At 40.2% G+C, this 25,628-nt stretch overlaps 1 protein-coding gene across 2 annotated transcripts in view; it reads right to left on the reverse strand.

The window, feature by feature from the left end:
* Nucleotides 1–427: 427 nt before the first annotated feature.
* The window catches only part of LOC105490127 (interleukin 18 receptor 1), a 43,392-nt gene continuing 18,191 nt past the window's right edge, over nucleotides 428–25,628 (reverse strand). The window contains exons 5-11 of one of the 2 annotated variants that reach the window (XM_011755506.3): nucleotides 22,803–22,956; nucleotides 16,813–16,875; nucleotides 14,821–14,941; nucleotides 12,790–12,929; nucleotides 9,578–9,736; nucleotides 4,929–5,087; nucleotides 428–3,029 (exon numbers count right to left, since the gene is read on the reverse strand). In XM_011755506.3, coding sequence (XP_011753808.2) covers nucleotides 2,674–3,029; nucleotides 4,929–5,087; nucleotides 9,578–9,736; nucleotides 12,790–12,929; nucleotides 14,821–14,941; nucleotides 16,813–16,875; nucleotides 22,803–22,956 — 1,152 coding nt within the window. In that variant the 3' untranslated portion in view covers nucleotides 428–2,673. Of the gene's footprint in view, nucleotides 3,030–4,928; nucleotides 5,088–9,577; nucleotides 9,740–12,789; nucleotides 12,930–14,820; nucleotides 14,942–16,812; nucleotides 16,876–22,802; nucleotides 22,957–25,628 lie in introns of both variants that reach the window. The other variant, XM_011755504.3, reaches the window with a different exon arrangement.

Below are 25,628 nucleotides of genomic sequence, written 5' to 3' on the forward strand. Positions count from 1 at the left end.
TGGAATATGTGGGGCCTAAGGCTTCTCTCTGCTTTGAGAGGATACAGCTCTAATGAGTAAATCCTTCTAGGACATGACAGACATGTAGGAGGTGCTTCTTCACATGCCCTAGAGAGGTAGTTGTGCTGATTCTCTGAAATAGATTTCACAGTTTAAGGGCATCTGAACCATGGAAAAGAAAGCTGTTTTATTCCTGAAAAGTTATTTGTTGGTCCTGGTTGGGGATGTTTAAACCAGAATTTAAAAATATGCCCATTAATTATCTGACATGTGAAGACGCTGTGTTTAGTATTGAGTGGCTTGTGAGAAACAGAAGGGAATTATTTCGCTCCCGGATGGAAGGTGTGAAACAAGAATGTAGGTGCAAGGCAATTTGACATTTAAAAAGAGAGAGGTGCACGAGTACCTTTTGAATGGCCCATATTCTATTTAAACAGGTAGGAGTCCACATTGAGAACGAGGAATTGGAATCTTAAAGTAAGTGAAAAAGACGTCATGACATTTCAAAAATAAAGGCATTAGACTAATGGTTCATTAATGTATTTCAACGTATTTTATGCATTTTAAAGCACACATCTAATGTATACATTTAACACATTTAACTTGAAATGCATTCAATACAAAATCTATTTCAAGTATTTTAAAGCGAGTATAATAAAAGAGAAAAGCAAAATCATTCTATGTATCAGAGACTATGCAATAGCAATGAAATCTATTTTGATTATATATGTTCACTAATATGTTTTCACACATAAAATATGAGCTATTAATTAAATTATTTTACCCTTTCTAGCCATCCAGTTGGTGCACAAAATTGTAAGCACTACAAACATGAAATCACATTCTTACACAATCTCACTCTCCTTTGGTTTTCAGTAGTATCTGCTACATCTGTTTGAAACAGTCTCTGCTTTAAAGTTTTGTAGAACATTCATGTTGCTCCCATGCGTTCTCATCAGCCTTCCAAACTCCCGGTTTCAGTGACTTGGTGATTTTCTTGAATAGCTATTACTTTTGAGATCATCAAGAAGGCTCCCAGTGCTGGGGTCTGTTTAGGGAGTAAGACATGCATCTTCCAACATCAAAAGAGGCAGATGTTCAATGGAGAGAGATCTTTTGCTCTGGATAAGCTTCTCCAATATGCTTCTCTATGTGTGCAAACCTCCTCAAATCAAAACTGCCTTCCTCCCTAGGTCTGCTTCCCTTCCCTGCTCTGTAGCTTCCATTAGTCCACCGCTAAATAATTGATCTAAGTAATCATTACTAATGATAATAAAAATAGTCATGGCAACACTGAGAGAGTGCTGAGTTTGTGCCAGGAACCACTGCAAGTTCTTTACTTATATTTATTCACTTAGTTACCCCTGGGAGGTAGGTACAATTATTATAAATTCTAATTTCACAGATGAGGAAACTGAGGCACTGAGAGGTTGGATGAGGTTCCAGAGGCCACAGAAGTAAGTAGCAAACTCAGAACTGGAGCTCAGGATGGGCTGCACAACCCATCTCTTAACTGCCACACCATGCTGCCTTCATGCTAAGGGCATTTTTAATATGTAATTTTTAAAAACCAAGCAAGTAACTATCAGTTTTTTTGCTATTCAATGGCTAATGCAACCTGGCAAACATTTTGATACAAACATTCACACAAAATCAACCAATGTTTTCTGTTCTTGTGATAGTTTGCTAAGAATGATGGTTTCCAGCTGCATCCATGTCCCTACAAAGGACACAAACTCATCCTTTTTATGGCTGCATAGTATTCCATGAAGATAAGAATTATTAAAGATGCTTTGTCAGAATCAATGTAAGCCAGGAGACATTGGAAGAACATTTTTAAAGTACTGAATGAAAAATATGTGCCAACCTGAAATTCTATGTCCAGTTAAAATGTTTTTCAAAATAAAGGTTAATAAAGGCTTGTTTCCACACACACACACACAAAAATCAACCAATGTTTCAGACCATCAAAAGTGAAAGGCCCAGATAATTAACTAAATTAGAATTTGTGTGTCTTGTGAAAGATAAAAATCTATTCTGGGGTCCTTTTAAGAAGTTCCCATAAATAGATCCACATGAGCTTTCGAGAACCGTTGGCTGCAACTGTGGCCGTGATAAATTAAATACATCCTGAGGCTGAGGCCCTGCAGGCTCTGAAGGCAGCCCTGCCAGCCCCTCCTCCCACATCCCATGCACAACCCGATCCATGATGTTAGGGAGTGAAAGCAGCATTTCAGTTACTCCTCACCCACTGGTGCCTAGAAAATGCCTCTTCATGAACTTAACATCCCCTCATTCAAATTAAGTACTGGCATTAAAACTCTTCAAGATGCGCCCTTTTTGTAGGGCACAGGTTATTTTGCATCACGCCCGGCTTCACACTTGCTGAATATGGGATTGAGTAAGAGCAGTTGCATCCAGTTATGAAAGAGGGAGAAAAAGAAGAACTCCATTTCTTTTGAATTCCAGGTCTTCTGAGAGCACGTGACCACAGCCCACAGCGCAATCTTTTAGTCTTATTCCCACCAACCTAATGACTAGTTCATCTTCAAATTGTGAACAGGATTTTTACAGAGTTAAATATTTTGAGTCACAGCCTTTGTTATGAACAGGTTCATACGCTCAGTCCCCAGAGTATCTTGAGTTCTATTTGCCATTCAGTGTTTCTGAAGATTAAGACTCTGAAAGAACAGGCAAGACTTCCGGTTCGTCTCTACCTGGCTTGGCTGTTTTTGCAGGCATTAAGTAAAGAAGATTCTTCCAGAACCTTGAGTTATAAGAAAGAGACTTCTCGGCCTTCCATTTTAGAACTCTGTGAGATTTCAAAAGCTTTAGTGATTGGGGCAAGAATGTGAAGTCAGTAACAGGTGTAAATTCAATTAAGATGATTTTAATTTTTCTTTCCACCAATGCTTCATGAAGTCCACTTTCAAGTTCATACCTGACCTCATTAGACATATAACTTTTACTTAGGACAATGATTAGTCTTCGGCTTTTCTCTATCAGTGAGTGGATTTCATCAACAACAGCTGAAAAATGCAAGATAACCCATATTAATTTAAGATAACTGAAAGGGGAAACATGAGATAAAAGTCATTTTGCACAGTCCTATTTTATATGAACTCCTAACCTCACTAATAAGTTTTTCTTTAAGACAAACCATTTGTTCTCAATTTTATATGCTTATTAAAAACTCTCTAGGTAACAATAATAATGAATATCTACTTAGCACTTATTCTGTACCATACCTTATTTTAAATGATTTTTTTGTATATTAACTAATGTAATCATCATAATAGCCTACAGAGAAGATATCGTTATCACCGCCATTTAACGGACAAGGAAGCCAGAGCACAGAGTGGTTAAGTAACCTGCTCAGAGTCACATAGCTAATAAGTGGCAGACTCAGAATCTGAACCCAAGTGGAATACATTTTCCTATTATACTATCCTGCTTCTCCTCAAGCATAAAAGAGCATGCTAAAATCAGAATTTAAAGATTAAAAGACAAAAAGGCACAACAAAACAAAACCATCCATTATTTTAGACCAGGGGTTGGCAAACTTTTTCTGCAAAGGGCTAGGTAGTAAACACGTTAGGCTTTGCAGGTCATGCTGTCTTTGTCACAACTACTCAATTCTGTTGTCACTCAAATGCAGACTCAGGTAACAGGTAAACCAATGTGTGTGGCTGTGTTTCAATAAGCGTTGCAGGTGTGATGGAACCTGTGGCTGGTAAATTGTCAACCCTTGTTCTAGATCTCTCACTGTTCTCAAATAGAGGTTTAACCAAACCTAATTACAACTGAATATTTGATCATTATTTTTATTTATGAATTAAGAATAAACCTATTTTCAAAAAAGACCTCTAGAAAAATAACAAAAATATAGTAAAATAGATACATGGCCCAGAATAAATGCTTTCTAAGTAACAATATGCCGTCTTAGATGCAAAGAACTGTTACCCAAAAATACCACAATGTATGCATCTGATAATCTGGCATATTTTTTTGACAAGTTGTTTATTACTAAACAGTAGTGTAAGTTGGCAATATTTTCCTTTATAAATTGGAATATGGTGGGGGGGGGGATGTAACTATTTCTTTCTCACTGCTACATCTTTGATGTCCAGTTCAGAACTTGGCACAGGAATAGTATCCAATAAATATTAGATTAATAAATTAATGATGGTAATAATAAAACATTTGTTGTTTTTTAAGCATCAGTATCCAGAATAATTTGACACCAGATTTTAAATGTTTGTTCTGGAAGACTTCAGAGACAACCTAAAAATGTTACTCATTTAAAAAAAAAATTAACCGTAATTTGCTTCAATATATGCACTATGGCTATTTGTATTCCTATGTTAATAAAGAAAACATTGAATATCATAGCTATGATCTGATGGGAATCACTGCTTTCCTTTTATTTTTTTTTCCTTTACAGTTTTTGCATTTTCTACTTAAATTTCATCACCAATATCAACACAATAAAAATCGTGCATTTTCTAGTAATAATTAACCTGTGTTTATTTCTAGTAAGAGTTACTAGTGAGGATTAACTAGTCCACACATCACATGTGAAATTTGGAACTGCTACTGTGGTACAGTCTTACCGTGGGTCATTTCTAAATAAATGCTTCATGATAACGCCAGCTCTGGACCCAGTTCTGAAATGGAAATGCCCTCTCCCTTTCCCCAACGTTTCAGAGAACCATGAAGCACAAAGAACACAACCCAAGAGAAGAGACTATTGGAAGCTCGGTAGTTTGTTTTCTCACTATCAATTGTTGACTCACCTGGTTATTTCTGGCTTAAAGGACCTTATTCATTTGTTTTTAAGGAAATGGGATAGCCATCTGGGAGCTAGCTCAATCCTTTTTAAAAAAGAAACTATCTCGAATATTTTTCTGTCTGGCATTCCGTCTTACCTCCTCCAGGCACTACATCCCTTTCAAATATGCATAACTTATACCCAAAATGTTTCTCCAACACCCTGGGCAAAATCTCCACAGCAAAGGTGTGCTCCTCTCCATTTTCAGGTCGGCATTCTTTTAAGTAAGACACAAAAGCGTCGTATGTTTTTCCATCTAGGAGGTAAGATTGACTCTTTTAATTCATGTGTAAATAAAATGTTGTTTAAGTACAAATTTAAGTGACTGTCATAAGTAATTAGTATAGATTCATTGAAAAAGAAAAATTACATATAAAGTTGTTTATATTTAAACCTCCCATGCTAACCAAGAAACCCATTAGCCAATGTGTTTTTAAGCATCTACTTTAAGATCCCACTGCTTAACACCATAGAAGAATAGAGAGACATATGAGCCATAGATGTGGGCATTAAAGGAACTTAAGTCTTTAAGTTCCTTAGAAGGCCAAGAGTCCAAAGGTGCCCTCATTCCAGGAGTGGAAAAAAAATCTCACCCTGGTTTACTCATATCACTTAATTCTACCACCATCACAATTTCTACGCTCAAAGAGACCCCCAAGAAGGTGAAGAGAGAAGCAGAGCAGTTTACACCAGAATGTGGGGAAAAACAAGAGAGGAAAATGAAATAATATGCTATTGGAAAACATGCTATTATATTTTTAAATATTATAGAATATAGATGTCAAAAGGAAAACTTCTGATCTATTGATGATTTTCACTGATGATAACATCTGCTCCTATTTAATTTCTGACAATGGAGTAGTACTCAGATGGCTAACAGAACAAATTCAGGAGGAAATGTCTCCTAAATAACAAAGACCATGCTCCTAACTGGGTAATTAAAACATGATACCACTCTCTCTTCTAGCTTCATCCAATCTATTTTAAAAGCAAAGCAGATGCATGCAACAACTTGGAAAAAGTTACAAACAACAGATTAGCAGAAGAAAAATAGCATAACAACAACAACAACAACAACAACAACAAAAAACTAACAAAACTCACAGACAAAATAACCTGGTCAGAGAATAAAGAGTGATCCTGATGGACATGCTTTCTGAAAGGAGGAAATTTTGAGTCGGGTCCTAAAAAATGCAATGGATTCTAATTGAGATCTGTAGAGAAAAAAGGAAAACAGTGGGGGAATGGTCTACCTTTATCCCATGACAATTGTTTTGATGGCAGACAGGTAAGATTTATGCATGGTATATTATTGGGATTAATGAATTTGCTACTGAGTTAAATGCTACATATGATTGCATCCCTTATTAAAATCTAATAGGATAAAACCATTCTAGATCTATGTCTCTTATGGTGCCATCATTTATGCTCAACAGCCCAGCCTGACATCCTCCATAGCACTCATGGTCACCAATCAACACTTTCCGCTTCTGGCAAATCTTCTTCAGTTCTACCTACAACATTCTGTTCAGCAGTTTGGGTTAGAACCTATTGTTCATTTAAAGCAATTGCTTTGCAGAGTTGCATGCATTGAAAGAGGAAAAATGTTGGTAAAAATTTCAGGCTTACATAAATATCAAAGGTATGAAATGTTGGTAAAAATAAAAACCAGTTATTAATCAGTAAGTAGGTCCCCCACATACTTTTCTTAAACTGCTATCAAATATAACTACCTACTAGTTAAGTAAGAGGTAGTGCTTCCACTAGGATTGTTACCGTGTCAGTGACAAAACAGACACCAATGTGTAAGACAATTAAATGAGCACACTTTTTTAAAAGGCATAATTTTCTTATGATGTAATGGATTGCAATAAACTGGGAAGACAATTTCATCAAATATGGGTTTATATTATATGCAATATAGCTTTGCTCTTACCTATGAAAAATTAGCTTTTCAAATGTTAATTGCTTTCAAATTCCTTATTTTAAGCAATTCTTTTAATATAAATCTGCTAATTTTATTAAAATTTATTTTAAATCCAGGTAGTAAAAGGTTTAGTGGATTTGAGAATTGACAAAGTAAAGTGTACAAAAAAAGGAATTTGAAAGCTAATGGTAATTTTTTTATTCTCTATGTTCAAACATAAATGAAAATTATAAAGGAAATTATAATTCAAATGGATATTTGGGACTTCAAGGAGTAAGTTAAACAAATGTTCCTCAAACTATGCTTGGTGAATGACCATGTCTTAATTTAAATTTGCCTTCTTTTGTCATTGTTGATTGATTAGTTTCATTTCCAATCCTTCACAAACCAATACTGAACACTTTCTTAGATATTGCAGCAGTATTAAATTGTGAAAAAAGTTTTTATTTTCATAATTATATCTCCATTTCTGTCTTTTTCATGGACTGCATTTGTTCGTGGACTATAATTTAATGGAAGTTATTTAGAGCATGTCTCTAAATGCCTCTGTGCACTGCCATATTGACAGTTAAGAAGTGTGAATTAAACAAATTACCTGAAAATCATGTCAAACACAACCGGAGAAGAAGAAAAGAAATCTTAGCTCCAGAAAGTCAGAAAGAGAGGAGCTAGTCAATGTCTATTTGAAGACAAACACTGGTGTATGCAAACAGAGACCATTCAGAAAATATCAAATACAGATTTCCCCATTTGTTGTGGCACCATCTCTCCCCATAGCAAAATCATACGTGCACAGGCAGGCTCAAAGCTAAATTCACTAACCTTGCTAACTTTATATTGTTCAACTTAAAGTTCTAAATGTAAAAACTAAACCTATAAAAATCTCAGAGGAACTATATAATTTCTGTATAACTTGAGGTTAGGAAGGCTGTTTTACTTATGACCCCAAATCCAGAAAGCATAAAAGATATATTTGACTATGTTTTCCAAAAAGTCTTTTACATAGCACACCACTATAAGCAAAGTCAAAAGACAAATTACAGCCTGGAAATACTTGCATTTCATATTATAGATAATAGGCTAAACTCCCTAAAATATAAATAGCTCCTAGAAATAAATATGCAAAATAAAGCCATCACCTCATGGAACAATAGTCAAAAGATATGAATGGGTATGTTGAAAAAGGAAATACAACTGAGCCTTATGCAAATGAAAAGTTGCTGATACTCTTGCATAGTAAGGGAAATGCAAATTAAAATGTCACTTAGATACAACTTTTCACCTATCAGATTGGCACAACTCCAAATGGTTGTGGGTAAGGTTATGGGAAAAAAGTTGCTGTCATCCTCTGAAGGCAGTAGGGAGGGTGAATTGACAGTATCTAGCAAAATAATGGCCGTGTCTCCTTCTTGTATTCTAGAAACTATTTTGGAAAATTTTTCTTTCAGACATACTGCATACATATGAAACGATTAATGTATAAAGCTGTCCATTGCAGCATTTTTGTAATAACAAAAGATTGGAAACAAGCCAAATGTCCATCAAAAGGAGACTAAATAAACAGTTGTAGCTCTACACAAATAAAATACTGTGAGGCCCTAAAAAATGAGGGACTTCTGTATAAAGTAACATGCAGGTGTGTCTAAGGTATAAGAGAGCAAAGTTGAAAAGGGTGTGCATATCAAGCCAAGATTTGTTCTCTTTAAAAGGAGTGTAATAAGAATCTATATTTATATTTGATCAGATGCGCCATCAATGAGGGTTGGGAATCATAGATCCAGGACTAGGCTGGAAGGGGGGCTTCTGAAGTATAATTTAATAGACATTTTGGGTTTTGAACTGTGTGAAGGTTTTTTTCCTGCAAACACGCATACGCAAAAACAAAATCAAGTGCAATGAATTAGACTGACTTCCTTTAAATTAGTAATTATCTGGAAACTTGAGGACTTCCAGTCACCTTTACATATAAGGAAACTGAGGGATGGAGCCAGCAGGTCGACATAGTCGCAGATAAAAACTGGCAGATCTAGGAGATCAGAACCCAGATCATTTGGCTTCTAGCTTGGGGTTCTTTTTATTTTTATTTTTATTTTTATTTTTTTTGAGACAGAGTCTTGCTTTGTCGACCACGCTGGAGTGCAGTGGCACCACCTTGGCTCACTCCAAACTCCACCTCCCAGGTTCACACCATTCTCCTGCCTCAGCCTCCCGAGTAGCTGGGACTACAGGTGCCTGCCACCACGTCTGGCTAATGTTTTTGTATTTTTAGTAGAGATGGGGTTTCACTGAGATAGCCAGGATGGTCTCAATCTCCTGACCTTGTGATCAGCCCTCCTCGGCCTCTCAAAGTGCTGGGATTACAGGCTTAAGCCACTGCACCTGGCCAGCTCGGGGTTCTTACACATCCATTATGTAAGCCTCCTTTGCCAGGCTGAAATAATAAGCGATAGGACAATTCGATCCAACTTAAAGCAACTTTATTGAGTGTATGTACTATAAAGATACCTAGGTGATGCATGCACAAGGACACACAGCTATACAGTTCCTGGGCCCGAGCATCTCCCAGGGCATTTAGGAGGCTATGACATACATACACAAGACAATCAGAACAATTTTGGGCAACACATAAGTAAGCACAAGAAAAGAAGACACAAACAACATTCATAATGGATGGTACAGGCAGAACAATATTTCCCGTAGAAAACCTCTCCCACAGATTAATTCTACAGTATCATCACAATAAGATGAAGATTAACGTCTATTTATTTGATTTCTTAATGAAGACATAAGGTAAGAAACCCCAGCATTATATGTGTTACCTGTTAATGTTTCATCTCTTCTCATTAAATGTCTATAAAATAGAACCAGGTCGACTCTATAAATGACGCACACAGTCACTAGGCACACTACTGCCACCAAGATCAAAACAGCTATGATCATTCCTCTTGTGAAGACGTGGCCTGGGATATCAGCCATGTCTGCTAGAAAAGAAAGAGAAAAAGGAAAAGGAAATAATCAAAAAATCTTACCAGTGTTGTGCATCATCACATGCTTGTCCATTTTTACTGTTAACACTAATGCAGTAGTTACCAACCCAAGTGCTGACACATTCACTGAGTGACTCCACATTCCTGCCTTTAGTCTGGCGTAGTGATATTTCTACTCAAATTTTTAAAGAATAAAAATGTGTACAAGGATATGTAGAGACCTGAAGTGAAAACATTACACAGTAATGTATCCTATCCATACCTGTGGAAATCAGATTTCTGGGGTGAAGAGATACTAGGCTGAAGTACATAGGGACTCACAGAAACCTTAGCAAGCGGGTGGAGGTGCATAGTTTTGAGAGAAGAGAGAGAGGGCTGGATTGACATTTGTCTGGGTTAGAAGCCGGGCTCCATCAATTATTTTGTTTTGTAGGAAAAATCAAGAATGCCCCTAAACCTTGGTACCTTAGTCTGAAAAAAGGAGAATCTAACAGTTTCTTCTTCACTTACAAGGCTTCTCCTTTGGGGAAGATTACATGAAATATTACACACAAAGCAGTTAATACAGCACACAGCTCTTGGAATTTTAGCAAATTCTTTATCTAAAAGTGCCATTTGGAAAAAAATGTATTTTCTAGATTGATTCCGTTTATGCTTATTATGGACAATCTAAGATAACAGAGGAATAAAAGAATAAAGTAATTTTTACCAACCAACCACAATGTGGTGAAGGCTGTGTTGACATGGTAGAATATTTCCTTCTGGGTTTTCTTTTTTGTCTCTGAAAGTTTTTACTTAACTGAGATCATATGGTAATCACTCGTTATTTCCAAATATTATATTATGAGCATTTCAGTAGGTCATTAAAATTATAATTCATAATAACCTAATGTTTAGATCGACTGCAATTTTTAGTAAGTAGACATAAAGTTGCAGTACATTTTGTACGTAGAATATAAATGTATACATGTATATTTATATAAATGTATATGCATGTACATGTGTGCATATACACTTACATGTTTGTGTATATATACATGCATATATGTATATACATATACACAAATGCATATACATTTATCCATATTTCTAATTCTTTTCTTAAAATACATTGTAATGGTGGGGGCATCTCTAGGTCAACAAGTATAAACAGACTTAAAACTTTTGCCATCTTGATGCAATTTTTAGAAATTATCTTTCCGTATCTTTCCACTATCTTTAGGATTCGGGTAAGCAGCTAATGTTGCTTAATAGTGAACTCTGAATGATCTGGGGCTCCTGTACCTTTGAAAGAACTGCATAGTTATAACAGTTCCACACATTTTCACAGACACGCACACACTGGCACACAATTCCTCTTGGGATAATGGGGGGTTGTGAGCCCCACTTCCTAAGCCTACATTTGTGAGAGCAGCAGCAGGAGAATTGGCTGGGCAGAAGCATCTAGGGCAGGGATAGGACAGTCCTGCCCTGTTCTAAGAAGGGAGAGGCGACTGGTGGTGAGCAGGCCTCAGGAAAGCCTGGCCAGGCAACGGTCCAACAAAAACAAGATTTGAGCCCCGCTCCCACGCAAGCGCGTGGACCACAGCGCAGGCAATCACACAGGGGCGGAAAACCACAGGCGACAAGCCCTACAGAAGGTAAGAACACAGATTTCAGATTTAATCAGGTCTGAGTTTCAATACCTTCACCTGCCGTGTGACCCTGGGCACGTTTCTTCACCTCTATAAAGCTTGTCGTTAAGACTGGATGAGATCATGGGAGGAGCTTCACCCAGATCCTGTCATGTAATTAACATGTATGGAATGTGAGCTGTTGTTATGAGTGCACATGGTAGAGGCAGCTCTAAAACATGTGTGCTGGGGGAGCTGCCCCTGGGCACCAGGATAGCCCAGCTGGAGGGGGTTTCCGGCCTTTGTGCTCTTCCTGTCCCACTCCTTCTCACAAAGCCAAGGCCCAGCCTGTGTGTGTGGCTCTCTCTGCATGTTTGTGTGTGTCTGTGGGTATCTCTCCCTTACTCTCTCTCTTTCTGTTTTGCTCTCATTTCTCTGTCTTCGCATCCCTTCGTGTCTCTGCCTCTCTATCTCCCTTTTCTCTGTGCCTCTGTCTCTGTGTCTCTCCCTGTCTCTCTCATTTCTCTGTCTCTCTGAGTCTCTGTCTCTCTTTCTCTCTCTATTTCTGTCTTCATCTCTCTAGAGTTGTCTGTCTCTGTCCCTCCATCTCATGTATCTCTCTTTCTCTTCTCTTGGTGTCCGTCTCTCCCTCTCTCTGTCTGTCTCTGGGTGTGTTAGTCTCTGTCTCTCTCCCTTTCTCTCTCTCTCTTGCAGATCTTGACCTTTCCCTACATATCCAGGGAGTTGATGGTGGAGCCTGGGAATGAACAGTGAATGAGTAGTGACAACTGGAAATCACAGCTTTCTGGCTTCAGTCACAGCCATTTCTGAGCAGCTACTGGGCTGAAGGCCCTGGGCTGTGCTACTTTGGTGGAGGAGAGGGATGGCGACCCTGGGGCCCTCCATCAGGTGAGCACTGAATAACTCTAAGAGCCGGCGGATCAGGGCTGTCAATGGCCTGCTTGCCAAGTCCACGGGGCAACGAATGAATGAGCACACACAAGGCCCCTGAGCCTGGTGCCCTACTGAGGCAGGCTGGAGCAGCAGTCACACCAAGTATGCACCGGCCTCACCCCACACGGATCTGCAAACTCCCCTCTGGCTGCTCTGGGTGCATGCTGGGTGCAGGGGTTGTCCTGATGGCCTCCCCATGAGCCTCGCTCTCAGCATCTGTATCTCCAAGCCTCAGGCCCCCCGATTTCCACTGGGGTGGAATATGACTGTGAGAGCAAGTGAAAGAGTTCTGTTTTCATTCTCTGCTTGGCACCATGAGACAGAGGGGCCCGGCACAGCTGAACACCAGCTCCGCCACTGAATGCCTGTGACATGAGCCGGGTTCTGGTGTGGAGAATGAGAAAGTGGCCATCTTTCAGATGTCTCTCAGTAGCAGTGGGCTAAGTTTCAAAACTTCCAAAAAGAAATCTTTCTCACCTTTTCTCACCAAGATGAAGCTTTTGGTGTCTGTGCCTCCCGTGCTGGCCACAGTGCAATTATATAAAACGTTTAGATTGTTTTCACCAATATTTTCAATTCTCAATACTTTTGAAGCATGCCATTTGCCTTCTGAAGTCCTGTAAGAGGGGAAAATAGCTTAGCAGTAGGCTTTGTTCATTACCCATAAGAGGAGAATGTATGTGTTTAAAATGCTTGAAGGCAGCTGTGATGTTGCCTGCATTATTTCTTCCCTTTCTGGTCAGTACTTTTAAAGCATGGACTACAGTAAACTTCCCCTCCTCTGTGGGGCATCAGAATGGACAGAAACAGCCCTCCTAAGGCTATTTGAGAATGGTGCTGTCAACTACCTAGAGTTTAAATGGCTGCAAGATCATGATGCTAAGTTGAAAATATGAGAAAATATTCTGTCTCTCAATTATTTTTCTCTGCTTCTCTCTTCCTAACAGCTTCAGTTCTTTGCACAGAGTGGTTCCCACTAATTATGACAAGGCTGTAAGTTGTTTAGCATAGATACAGATTTGTATTACATTTGTCCGTGGAATCTAATAAACTGATTTAATTTGTTCAGCATTAAAAAACATAACACTGTTCTCAGGCACCCCCAGGCACATGAGAAGTGCCAGTTAAGCTGTTCCATGAGTGTCAGAAAATGACTTGAGACAGCCACTGGCAGCACGCTCTCTTTCTCTTCCTTAAAGGATTCAAGTTGTCCTGTGGTCGACGCCAGGTAAACACTCATGACATCCACTTCCCTCACCAATGACAGGCTGTGATAGCTACACCAGTCAACACAGCCAGACATGGGCCCCACGTACCCACATTCCTAGCAACAGGTATCTCTAGGACCTGAGACACAGAGCCCCACTGTACCCTCCAACTGCCTCAAGTACATTTTGGAAGGTAATTCTGTTCCTAAGTCACCCATCCAGAAATAACAACCATCTAAAACCAATGACATCCAGAAGTAAAACACAGGAGGCCACTGAGAGGACAAAACAGATGACATCAAAGGTGTGTGCAGCCAACTACAAAGGAAGACCTCCCTGCTTTTGTAGCTTAAACTGCATTTCTAAGAAATTCATTGTGGTTTTCTATCCCTCTAAAAATTAGGAAGAGAGCATCCAAAGGGAGAAATACAAAACTCAAATGGAGGTCAGTGGCTGAGGATGAGATATGATGGCAGGAGATCCACAAAGTTCAACTGAATTCAACATGTAGCGGGCATGAATCACATGCCTGCTACTGGGCAAGAATTCAGGCTTTATGGTATAAAGAGCTTGTAGACAAGTGTCAGCAAGAATGTAGAGCTGCCAACATGGTAACCAAGAATATACCAAAAAAATGTGTAAAAAGCAGAAGAAAAAACTCAACAAGTGCTGCTAAGGTGCTAGACAACTCAGGCTCAGCACTCACTAGACCCTGAGTAGTGTATCAGTATAATAGTGAATAATTATAGTATGACTCAAAGTCATTCAGAAAAGCTTAACTGACTATATGTTCAGTCTTTTTCTTTTTATAAGTCTGACCATTCCTTAATGGAAGAATATAGGCTTATTTAAGCATCAATACGCATGCCATTTGGAACCTTTTTGGCACATTAGAAAAAGAAACAACTTAACAAATTTTTCAAAATAAAAAAAAGCTTGGCCTAGGCAACTGCCCTTTTCTAAGAAGCTAGGTAAAATCCCCATCCGCATCAGATCCTGACCGACCAAGTGCTGCTTTATAAGGTAATGCTAAATACCCTCAATGTCCTTCTCATGGACCTTGTTTTCCAGCTTAGATCTTGGCAATACATTTCTGCATAATCCATCCACCTAGGGTATGGCCATTATAATTATAAAATATGCCCATTATAATTATAATTATTTTTATAATTATATTTATAATTTATAATTTATAATTATAATTTAAACTAGCCCAAAATACACATCAGCCACCCAGTGTTTTTAATATACAGTTATATATAATATATATGATTGTTATATGGTGTATATACATACATACATAATTCTTATTTCTTTCTCTTCATGTATATTAGGATCCGATCCATTTTCTTCCCCGAACATCCAGTAAACTACATCCTCTTCATTCAGCAAAGCAGAGCAGTTGAGCCTTACATCTTTTCCTAGTAAAAGTTGGCAACTAAAGTTCTGATTTTTGAAACTCAGTTTCTCAAAAGTTTCAAAACAATATAATGAACATATGTTAACCTAAAGCAAAACATGGTGCTCCATCCCAGAAACAGAATAAATATGCCTTGTTTTAAATTTAAAAAATATAAAGCTGAAGAAATAGGTAGCAATTACAAGTCATCACCAAAACATGATTTGGCTTCTTTTTAAACATTTATTTTTTAATCAACTATTAAAACTTAGGGTGATCAGTGTACTTTCTTTTCAGTACACAATTTAGTAGGTAGCATCAGGACGATACTCTCACTGAGACTTCTAGATAAACCAAATGGATAAACCACAAAAAATTAAATTAAGCAAACATTAAAGACATCAAAGTGCAGAGAAAATAAAGAGAGATTTTTGAACTAAAAGTGTACTTAGGAAGGATCCTTTTTGCTTTGGTTTGGAATAAACAGAAAGTGTCTCATAGAGAGAAGAAAATCCAGTGAAGCTCTCAGCAGCTGCACAGGCTTGCAGAATTACTGCTAAGTGCTCGGACAGCATAAGAGGATGTAAAGGCTGCATGATATCACTTGCAGTCTCATGGTAATCAGGACAGCAAGTCTCATTAGAGAAAAGGCCTGCAACAAACACATGACTGCAGCACCCCCTCCCTAACCAGCTATCAGAGATGAAGACAGATAGGATCTAACATACCTACATCTCAGTTACCCCAGCTCAATTCTGAGTCAACTGAGATACTCATCTCTCAGGCTACCTACTTGTAAGAAAAAAATTACACAAATTGTGTTCACTTTAATTGATACACAAAGATCAACAACAATAAAAAGTTAAGAGACATACAAAGACACAGAAAATGTGCACGATAATCAATAGAAAAGACAGATAATAGAAGCAGACCTACCGATGCTGAATTTAGCAGATAAAAACTCTAAATAACTGTTTGAAAGAAAACAGAGGAAAAGATAAGCAAGTAGATGGAAATGTGGTCATTTTCAACAAAGTGTAATTTATTTTAAAAAGAATAAATTGAATATTTTTATATCATGCATATATGATATACCAACTGTAACAGTAATTTTAAATATACAAATGGACTAAACACCATATTGACCAGATTTCAAAAAAGATCCAAATACGTGCAGTTTATGAGAGACACTTATGTATACAGCAAAAAAAAAAAAAATGTTAGTAGTAAAAGGATGTAAAAAAAAGACAAATATGCCAATTCCAAGCAAAAGAAAACTTGTGTGACTATTTCATATGGCAGAGCTACACATTGAGAGAGGAAGTGTTATGATAGATAAAGAGAGATATTTCATAATGGTAAATGTGTTAATTCAACAGGCATAAATCTGTGTATGCATATAAGATAGCTCCAAACTATATAAAACAAAAATTGACAGAACTAAAGGAGATAGAGACATATTGACCATAATAGTTGGAGATATTCACGTCTCTTGCAGCAACACATAGAACAAGCAGATAAAAGACTAGTAAGGATATAAATGTTTTGAACAGCACCATTAACGAACTCAACCAAATTGACACTTAAAGAATAGTAAAACCAAAACCTATAGAATATACCTTTGTTTCAAATGCATTTGGAACATTCAGCAAGATATACCATACTGTGGGCCTTAAGTAAGTCACTACAAATTCCAAAAGGTTGAAATGACACTGTGTCAGATTAAAAGTGGCAAGATTCAAAAAATGGCACCCTTTTTTTAGTTTTGTAATGTTAGTCAGCAAATATGAAATGTGTATCTGGTGTCATTCAATAATGTATTGTATTTACCCTTGGAAGACTCTATTACGTCCCCTACTTATAAATGCAGAATATACATATATTGAAATATACCTAATTCCACTGCAACATGGTTAAGCTTTGGTCCAAGAAGAACTGGCACTATATTACTGTGATCTAGAAGTGACAAAAGAAAAGACAAATGTATTAGTGTTGCTTTGAGCTTCTCTAAGAGAAGCATCTATGATAATATGCTCATTTCATGTAACAAAGATTCCAATAGTTACTGGTTTACATTCACTTGACTCCTATTTGCATTAACTAAAGGTCACAGATCATATTGTTTATTGTTTCATTCTCCATCAACTCCATGGTGACGGAGATGTTGAAAGCACCTTGCATCTGGTTTTCTCTCACTCAAATCTGCAGCTTCTGCTCACTTTAACTAAAAGGCAGAGAAAGATGCCCATCCACTGCTGCCTGACTCCCAGACAATCAAACATGCAAGAGTTGGACCATGCAATATCACCGGGAAGAGCCTTTCTGCCCTGTCTCCATTCCCTCCATCTGTCTTCCTCAGCTGGCCAGTGATGGATTTACAGGGTGCAGAGACAAGACAGGTTGAGAAAAGCAAATTCCTCATTCTAGGTGCCAACCGTTCCCTGGCAAGATGCTAAGAGCAGTGTCCCTTCAATATTGTGCCTGGGAGCCTCACCTGGGCCTTGGCCCTGCTGGTAAGTTCACGCCTATAGGCCAAGGTCTGCTTCTGCTCCTGAGTGGCTTCTGACCCTGACTGGAAGTACCACACATAAATTCTGCTCCCTCAGTCCCCATCTGGTGATGCTTGGGAAGTAAGTCATCACCCAGCAGGCTCTTGCCTAAGGCAGCTGGCAACTGCAAACCCTAAGAGCAGCTGTGGTCACAGATTTAAACTGGTGCATAGTTAAGTTATCGTTAGCCCTGATATCCGCATTGGTAACCTTCCTCATGACCAGGACTGTTCTCTGCTAGTAGCCCCGCTGCTTTGGGGCATTCCCAAGCAAGGTCCAGAACATCCCTCTGGGACTTGCAGGTGCTCAGCAAGCAGAATGCCTGGTTGAGTGGGGTACAGTGAGACTCAGGAGCCCTCCTGCAGCTCCCACACCTCCCTGAGCCCTCTCAGAAAGTGCAGTGCCAGAGTGAGCAGTGGAGAATGCAGTGGGCAGATACGTGAGCAAGAATAGGAGAATGAAACCAGCACAGTGGACCCCGGGGTTGAGAGTCAGGACTGGGTTCTCCTGGGATTCGGAGTCTCTGGGCAAGCCTGGAATGCTGGTAGACAGGCAGGAGGAGCTGAGATGTATCCAGGGAAAGAACCAACTCTCGGGTCTGACAATAAGAAGCAACATGGGCTTGAATTCAAAGACAAAGGGGCAGGAGGCAACTTCTTTTTTTTTTTTTTTGAGACGGAGTCTCGCTCTGCCGCCCAGGCTGGAGTGCAGTGGCCAGATCTCAGCTCACTGCAAGCTCCGCCTCCCGGGTTCTCGCCATTCTCCTGCCTCGGCCTCCCGAGTAGCTGGGACTACAGGCGCCGCCACCTCGCCCGGCTAGTTTTTTGTATTTTTTTTTTTTAGTAGAAACGGGGTTTTACCGTGTCAGCCAGGATGGTCTCGATCTCCTGACCTCGTGATCCGCCCGTCTCGGCCTCCCAAAGTGCTGGGATTACAGGCTTGAGCCACCGCGCCCGGCCGCAGGAGGGCAACTTCTGTGTGAGGGGGAAAACTGCTACTGACTACCTTTCTCTGGATCCATTTTTTCCCCCAGAAACTTACATGGGAGACTTGAGAAGGGGCAGCGTGAAGGACATCTTTAGCAAAGGATGCTGTCTACTAACACTCAAATTATATCATTGGAAACCTAGATCAGCCCTGAGTTTGCACAACTGGTGTAAAGTGAAGGGTGCAGTCCCATGTAGGTCACAGAAGGAAACAACATCGTAGTTCATGCCCTTGACATGACCAGTCTACCTAGGAGGCTATCAGAGTCAACATGGCATAGAGGTCATCAGCAGTAGGAGGAGACACCACCTGATCAGCCAGCGCATGAGACCAGGAAAGTGGCAGATGCCCGGTGGGAATTCAGGTGGCTGTGATTCACAAGCACGAGCTGAAGGCAGTGGTACTCCTGGGCTCCAAAAACAGTGCCCAAAGTATGGCGTTTTGGCAGGCTGAGTACTTTAAACTAAAGGACATTTGAAGACCTCAAAGCAGCCTCAAAACCAAGATCTCTCTGACCTTCTCCTGCCCTCCTGCTTCATGCCCCCATTCTCCCCAAAGCGAGTCCTAGAAACCAGACTCCCTCTTCCCAAAGGCAGATCATAAAAACTAGAATCCTTTTCCCCAAAGTAAGCCGTAGAACCTAGGAGCATGACTCTAACCTTCTCCTGCCTTTCTGTCTAGGAGCTGGCTATAAATTCTTTGGCCTTCTTTGGTCTGACAGTAAGTATTAAAACCCTCTGCTCTCTACCCAGGAAAAAGAAATACCACAGAGAGGTCAAGAAGAATCTGGACAGGTCTTGCTGAGTTTCCCCACTCAGTCTATTAGCATTAGGTCATACCCTCTTGTCCAATCACATTTCTACATGACTGTCCATGTTTCTAGAACCTAAGCATTTAAAAAGAAAAAAATGGTTTTCCTGAGTCTTGGGGTATTCATTTCTTTCCTTTTTTTTTTCTTTTGCGACCGAGTCTCGCTCTGTCACCCAGGCTGGAGTGCATCAGGCACAATGTCGGCTCACTGCAACCTCCACCTCCTGGGTTCAAGCAATTCTCCCTGCCTCAGCCTCCCAAGTAGCTGGGATTACAGGTGCCCGCCACCAAACCCAGCTAATTTTTGTATTTTTAGTAGAGATGGGGTTTCGCCATGTTGGCCAGGCCTGTCTTGAACTCCTGGCCTCAGGTGATCCGCCCCCCTCGGCCTCCAAAAGTTCTAGGATTACAGGCGTGAGCCACCACGCCCGGTCCTGGGGTCTTCCTTTCTGAAGACTCCCATGTCACATAAAACTTTGATTAAATAAATCTGTTTTGCTTGCCCCTTGTTAATCTGTTTTTTGTTATGGGAGCATTGTCATGGGACTTAAGATGGGGAGGAGAGGTGTCACACCTTTCCATCACTACGGCAGTCACTACGTAGCAGCTGAGAGATCTCCATCTGCGAAGGCAAGGGGACTGTAATAAAGACACAACATGGAGAAGGTGGGAGCTCAGAGCCCCCCCGTCCTCAACACAGGTCAGAACACCTCCTGGCTGTCCTCTCCAACTCCAAGCTCTAATTTCTGTAGACTCGTGGCAAACTTCGCCAAATCCAAATAAAAATAGCCAGGATGGTGAAGTGTCTAGACTTCTTGCTGCATGTGGCATCAAAGGAGTTGTTGCCGTCTCAATGATGCACACAACAGGCATGTAATGAGCACCTTTATGTGCCAAGTGTCAATCGTAGGTATTCAAGATGCAAAGATGAGGAACAGAACTCAGTGCAAACCTTTCCAGAAACTTTTCAAGCTATTGACAGAGACACATATGTAATACAATTCTGACAGCAATCAGAAAAGCAAACAAGAGACCATGGTGGCATGGAGGAGGAGGGACATTTGAGTGGAGTCCTGAGAGACGCAGTTGACATTCTCCAAGAAGACAAGGAAAATAAGATGGACAATTATGGGAGAAGAATAGCTTGTGCTGCAGGTGAGGTTTGGGAACCCAGCAATGGGAGATGGTCATTACAGCGGAACTCTTGCTGTCCCTGGAGCCATCCTAGAGCTGAACACACACTCACTCAGTCATCTTCAGCCAACCCTATGAGGGATGAACCATTACTGTCCCATTTCACAGTGAGGAGTCTGAGGCAGAGAGGAACTAAGAAATGAACTCACCCAAGGCCACAGCCTCACAGAGCTGTTGTGAGGATTATATGACATGATTCAACTCCAGTACTTGGCACAATCCCGGGCCCATAGCAAGTACCCTTTTAATAATGGATATTCCTACAGCTTCATCAAAGAAGGAAGGAAAGAGCTGCTGATGGGCAGAAAGCAAAGATGGTGGGAGAGAGGGTGCAGGTTCTGAAAGTATCAAAGGAAAAGAGATTTATACGATATTAAAAATACAGGAAAGAAAATTTGGAGAGTTTAGGGTAGATGATTATACATAGAATTTAAGTTTTTGAGTTTAAAAATTCAGTTATGGGTTTCCCCGGTTCTGGACTGTGGCAGGCAGAATAATAGACCCCAAAGTGTCCCACATCCTACTCCCGAGTTCCTGTGAATATGATATGTTACATGGCAAAAGGAACCTCTAGATGTGATTAAATTAAGGATCTTGAGATAGGGGGATCACCCTGGATTATCTAGGTGGGCACAATGTCATCTCAAGGTCCTCGTCAGAGGGAGACAGAAAGGTCAGAGTCAAAAAGGAGATGGGGTGAGGGAAGCGAATGTGTTTGGCTCTGAAATGAAGTGGCACAAGCCAAGAAATGCAGGTGGCTTCTAGAAGTTGGAGAAAGCAAAGGCAAAGAAATGCATTTTCCAGCTGGGCGTGGTGGCTCACCCCTATAATCTCAGCACTTTGGGAGGCTGAGGCAGGCAGATCATGAGGTCAGGAGATTGAGACCATCCTGGCTAACACGGTGAAACCTCGCCTCTACTAAAAAAACACAAAAATTAGCTGGGCATGGTGGCAGGTGCCTGTAGTCCCAGCTACTCAGGAGGCTGAGGCGTGAACCCAGGAGGCGGAGCTTGCAGTGAGCAGAAATTGCACCACTGCACTCCAGCCTGGGCGACAGAGCTAGACTCCGCCTCAAAAAAAAAAAAAAAAAAGAAGAAGAAGAAAAAGAAACATGTTTTCCCCTACAGCCTCTGGAAGTAAAGTGATTCATTCTGCCAAAATCTTGATTTTACTGAAGACCCTAAACTTGGGGTAATTTGTTACTGTGGCAATACATGGGTGTGTATAGCTATATGCTTGTAGTGAAAAGGAAAGACGTTGCTAAAGCGAAGGCTGCAGCAAATGTGAGCCCACAGATTTTGTTGAGCCACCCACACAAGTGTTACAGTTTCCAGTTTCTCAGGATGATGGGGGGAAAAAGTCTAGACTGGATAAGTCACCTGTCTTCAAATCAGGAAAGGAGCTGTCATTTTAAGAAGGCGCCAGATTTAATCTGTGAAATTCTTGAAGGCAAATCAAAAGCAGTGGTTGGAAGCTACGAGAAGGGATATTTGGACTCAATGGAAAAAAGAGACTTCAACAATCAGATATTAAAATCTGGACTATACTGCTGTGTGATTTGGTCATTTCCTTGGTAGTTCCCAAGAAGGGACTGGATGAAAAAATTAACAGCTGTGCCTTATGACAGATATCTTCACTGGGTGAGGTTTAATTAAATACCTTTAATGTCCCATGATACTGTTCTTCCATCACACACAGCCTGGGTCCAGCATCCCTCCCCTCCCACCAACACATCAATGTTCCTTAACTTTCCCAGTCAAGATCCCTTTCCCCAGAGGTCACTGCTTCATGAGGCTCCCCCTCCAAGACGCAGGTCAAAGGGAGCCTCCTGCATCTGTCCTTCCTCCAACTTCCCCCTGCACTCTTGCAGCCGCACAGATAATGCTGTTTCATACGGTGGCATTAGGTTATTACTTCTCCTGATTATAATCAAATCCCTTGAGAATAGCACAGTGCTCACTTCATCTCATATTTCCTTGCTTCCCAGCCTCCCTGTGCTAAGTACAGTTTATTGAGTATAGATATCGTCAATAAATACTTGTGGAGTGAAAATGTAAATTCAACAACAAAAGATTCCACAATTTACTCAAATTCCATATATAAGAGACAGCTGACTCATGTGAGGTTTATTCATATAGATTTTCATTTCCTGCCAAAAAGAAAGGTTTATTTAGCCAAGTAGAGGAGCATCAAAAGGAAGATTTTGACCCTTATATTTGAACTAGTGGTGTGGTCACAACCCCAACTACGTGGACTCTCAATTCCTACACAGTTTTGAAGAATGGAAAAATTCCATTTTACTAAAATACATCTGTTTCTTCCCAATTCTAAGATTTCCCTTACCTTCCACTATTGTTATATTGAAGGTTTTGGTGATGTTAAATAGTTTTCCATTATGATGAAGGAAATGCACGCAGGAGTAATACCCCTGGTCTTCCAACTCGGCATTCTTCTTTATCGTTGGGTTTTTATTGTTCTCCAGTAGCTTTTTACAGTTCTGTTTTTAAGAAAGCAAGTTAAAATACTTTAAGTAAAAACCGAATTGAATTACAATGATCCAAATTTTTGAGTTAAATAACTTTAGAGCAAAAGGAAAACAGAATGGAAAGTAGCAGTTCCTGGATACATGTCCCAATGACTTGGTACTGCTTTTACCGAAACAATTAAATGCAGTCCCATTGCTATTGGTATGATTATCATTATTAATACATGCTGGGAAGCAGCGCATGGGGCAGTATGAGCACTGTAGCTGCTTTCATCAATATTCTTTCATCTCTCTTTCACACACCTGCAGAGAGAGAGAAACAGGGAGAGAGAGACAGAGAGAGAGAGAACACTACAACACAAATCCTTGCTTGAGTCACAACTCTTTCATACATGTTCAGTCCAATTTTGTGTATTCTGGACTATGCATCCCAGCGATGGGTAGTGGGGTGGGTGGAGAATTACTCAGAGAACTGAGTAGCTAGCAGACCACCCACACCTTTGACACCCTCCACCAGAAGCCAGCGAGCTGATTAGAAATGCATCAACAATATTCAAATCCATAGGTATACTCAAACATCTCTCTCTCACACACACATTTCCATACATGTCACAGGAATTAATACTAACTGTAATAAAGCCACTTTCTTCAATCCAGCACATCTGACACCTAGCGGTAGGTCCCAGAGCCATTCAGGGACCACATGGGAAGGCTGGGGGCTGAATGGCCATCCTTGATGATTGGACACTGTTTCTGCAAACATCAAGCAAGAAGAACCTACTGCCCACAGACTTCTCCCTCAGAGCTGGCAGCCACTGGGGTTAGACCCATTTTGCACAGAATGTGCCCGTGAAGCACCCACATGTGTACCTCACATCAGTAAATTATTTATGTATAAGTCAAAATTTTATAAAGCCAAACTAATTTTTTCAAGCTATAGAAAAGATCAGAGACTCTTCATTTTTCCTTTCCAATCAATTGTCTACTAAATCGTCTACTCAATTGTCTACTGATTTAGACTCCTTGCTCTCGGGTGAAGTCATGATCAGTCAACAAGCTTAGAATACTTAGCCCTGCAGTCAATTGTTTAGCTAAACATCCTTGGTGCATCAATGCTCTTAATTTAAATATCTGCATTTTGGAATTTCTTTTTTTTTTTTTTTTTTGAGACGGAGTCTCACTCTGTCCCCAAGGCTGGAGTGCAGTGGCTTGATCTCGGTTCACTGCAACCTCTGCCTTCTGGGTTAAAATGATTCTCCTTCCTCAGCCTCCTGAGTAGCTGGGACTACAGGCACCCACCACCACGCCCAGCTATTTTTTTCTATTTTTAGTAGAGACAGGGTTTCACCATATTAGCCAGGATGGTCTCGATCTCCTGACCTCATGATCTGCCTGCCTCGGCCTCCCAAAGTGCTAGGATTACAGGCATGAGCCACCGCGCCCGGTCAGAATATCTTAAAACTCAGCACACCATGCCTCACTACTTTACATGTACTGTAACACATTTGTACATTGATGGGAAATAGAGTGAAGTCAACTCAGGACTGACTCAAATGTTTAGAAAACATTTCAGATAAGAGCTGTCTTTGGAAATCACAAGTAAACAGTGTTCAAGCATAAGGCACAAACAAAAGTTTCAAGGATGTCATCATCACTCACTTTAGCTTTCCCAAGTTCTGTTCAGACCACTCTCTCTTATAGGTCTTTAAAGTTTCCATGACAGAGTCACATTATTCAGATTTGTTATTCCATATAAACTGCATCAGCTGTCCCCAACCGTTTTGACACAGAGACTGATTTCATGAATGACAATTTTTCCATGGACCACAGTGGGTAGGGGTTGAGTGGGGAATGGTTCGTTTGGGGATGATTCAAGTGCATTATATTTATTGTGCACTTTATTTCTATTATTATTACACTGTAATATATAATGAAATAATTATACAACTCACCATAATGTAGAATCAGTGGAGCCCTGAGCTTGTTTTCCTGCAACTAGGTGGTCCTATCTGGGGGTGATGGGAGACAGTGACAGATCATCAGGCATTAGATTCTCATAAGGAGCAGGCAACCTAGATTCATTGCATGCACAGTTCACAATAGGGTTCTTGCTCCTGTGAGAGTCTAATGCTGCTGCTGATCTCACAGGAGGTGGTAATGTGAGTGACGGGGAGTGGCCCGGCGACTGGGGACCCCTGAACTACACAATTTGTGTTGTGTGTGTGTGTGTGTGGATGGGAGTGTGTATGTTTTTTATGCATACACATACTCTATACTCACACACACTATGTATGTGTATACTTAATTCCTATAGCGTGGTCTAAAAGAGTTTTTTTTTTTTTTTTAAATTATACTTTAAGTTCTGGGTTACATGTGCAGAATGTGCAGGTTTGTTACGTAGGTATACACGTGCCATGGTGGTTTGCTGAACCCATCAATCTGTCATCTACCTTAGGTATTTCTCCTAATGCTATCCATCCCCTACCTGCCACCCCGCAACAGGACCTGGTGTGCGATGTTCGCCTCCCACTTATGAGTGAGAACATGCAGTGTTTGGTTTTCTATTCCTGTGTTAGTTTTCTGAGAATTATGGTTTCCTGCCTCATCCATGCCCCTACAAAGGACATGAACTCATCCTTTTTTATGGCAGCATAGTATTCCATGGTGTATAAGAGCTTTTAAAA

The sequence above is a fragment of the Macaca nemestrina genome, chromosome 13 (assembly GCF_043159975.1).
Source record: "Macaca nemestrina isolate mMacNem1 chromosome 13, mMacNem.hap1, whole genome shotgun sequence".
Classification (NCBI taxonomy): domain Eukaryota; kingdom Metazoa; phylum Chordata; class Mammalia; order Primates; family Cercopithecidae; genus Macaca; species Macaca nemestrina.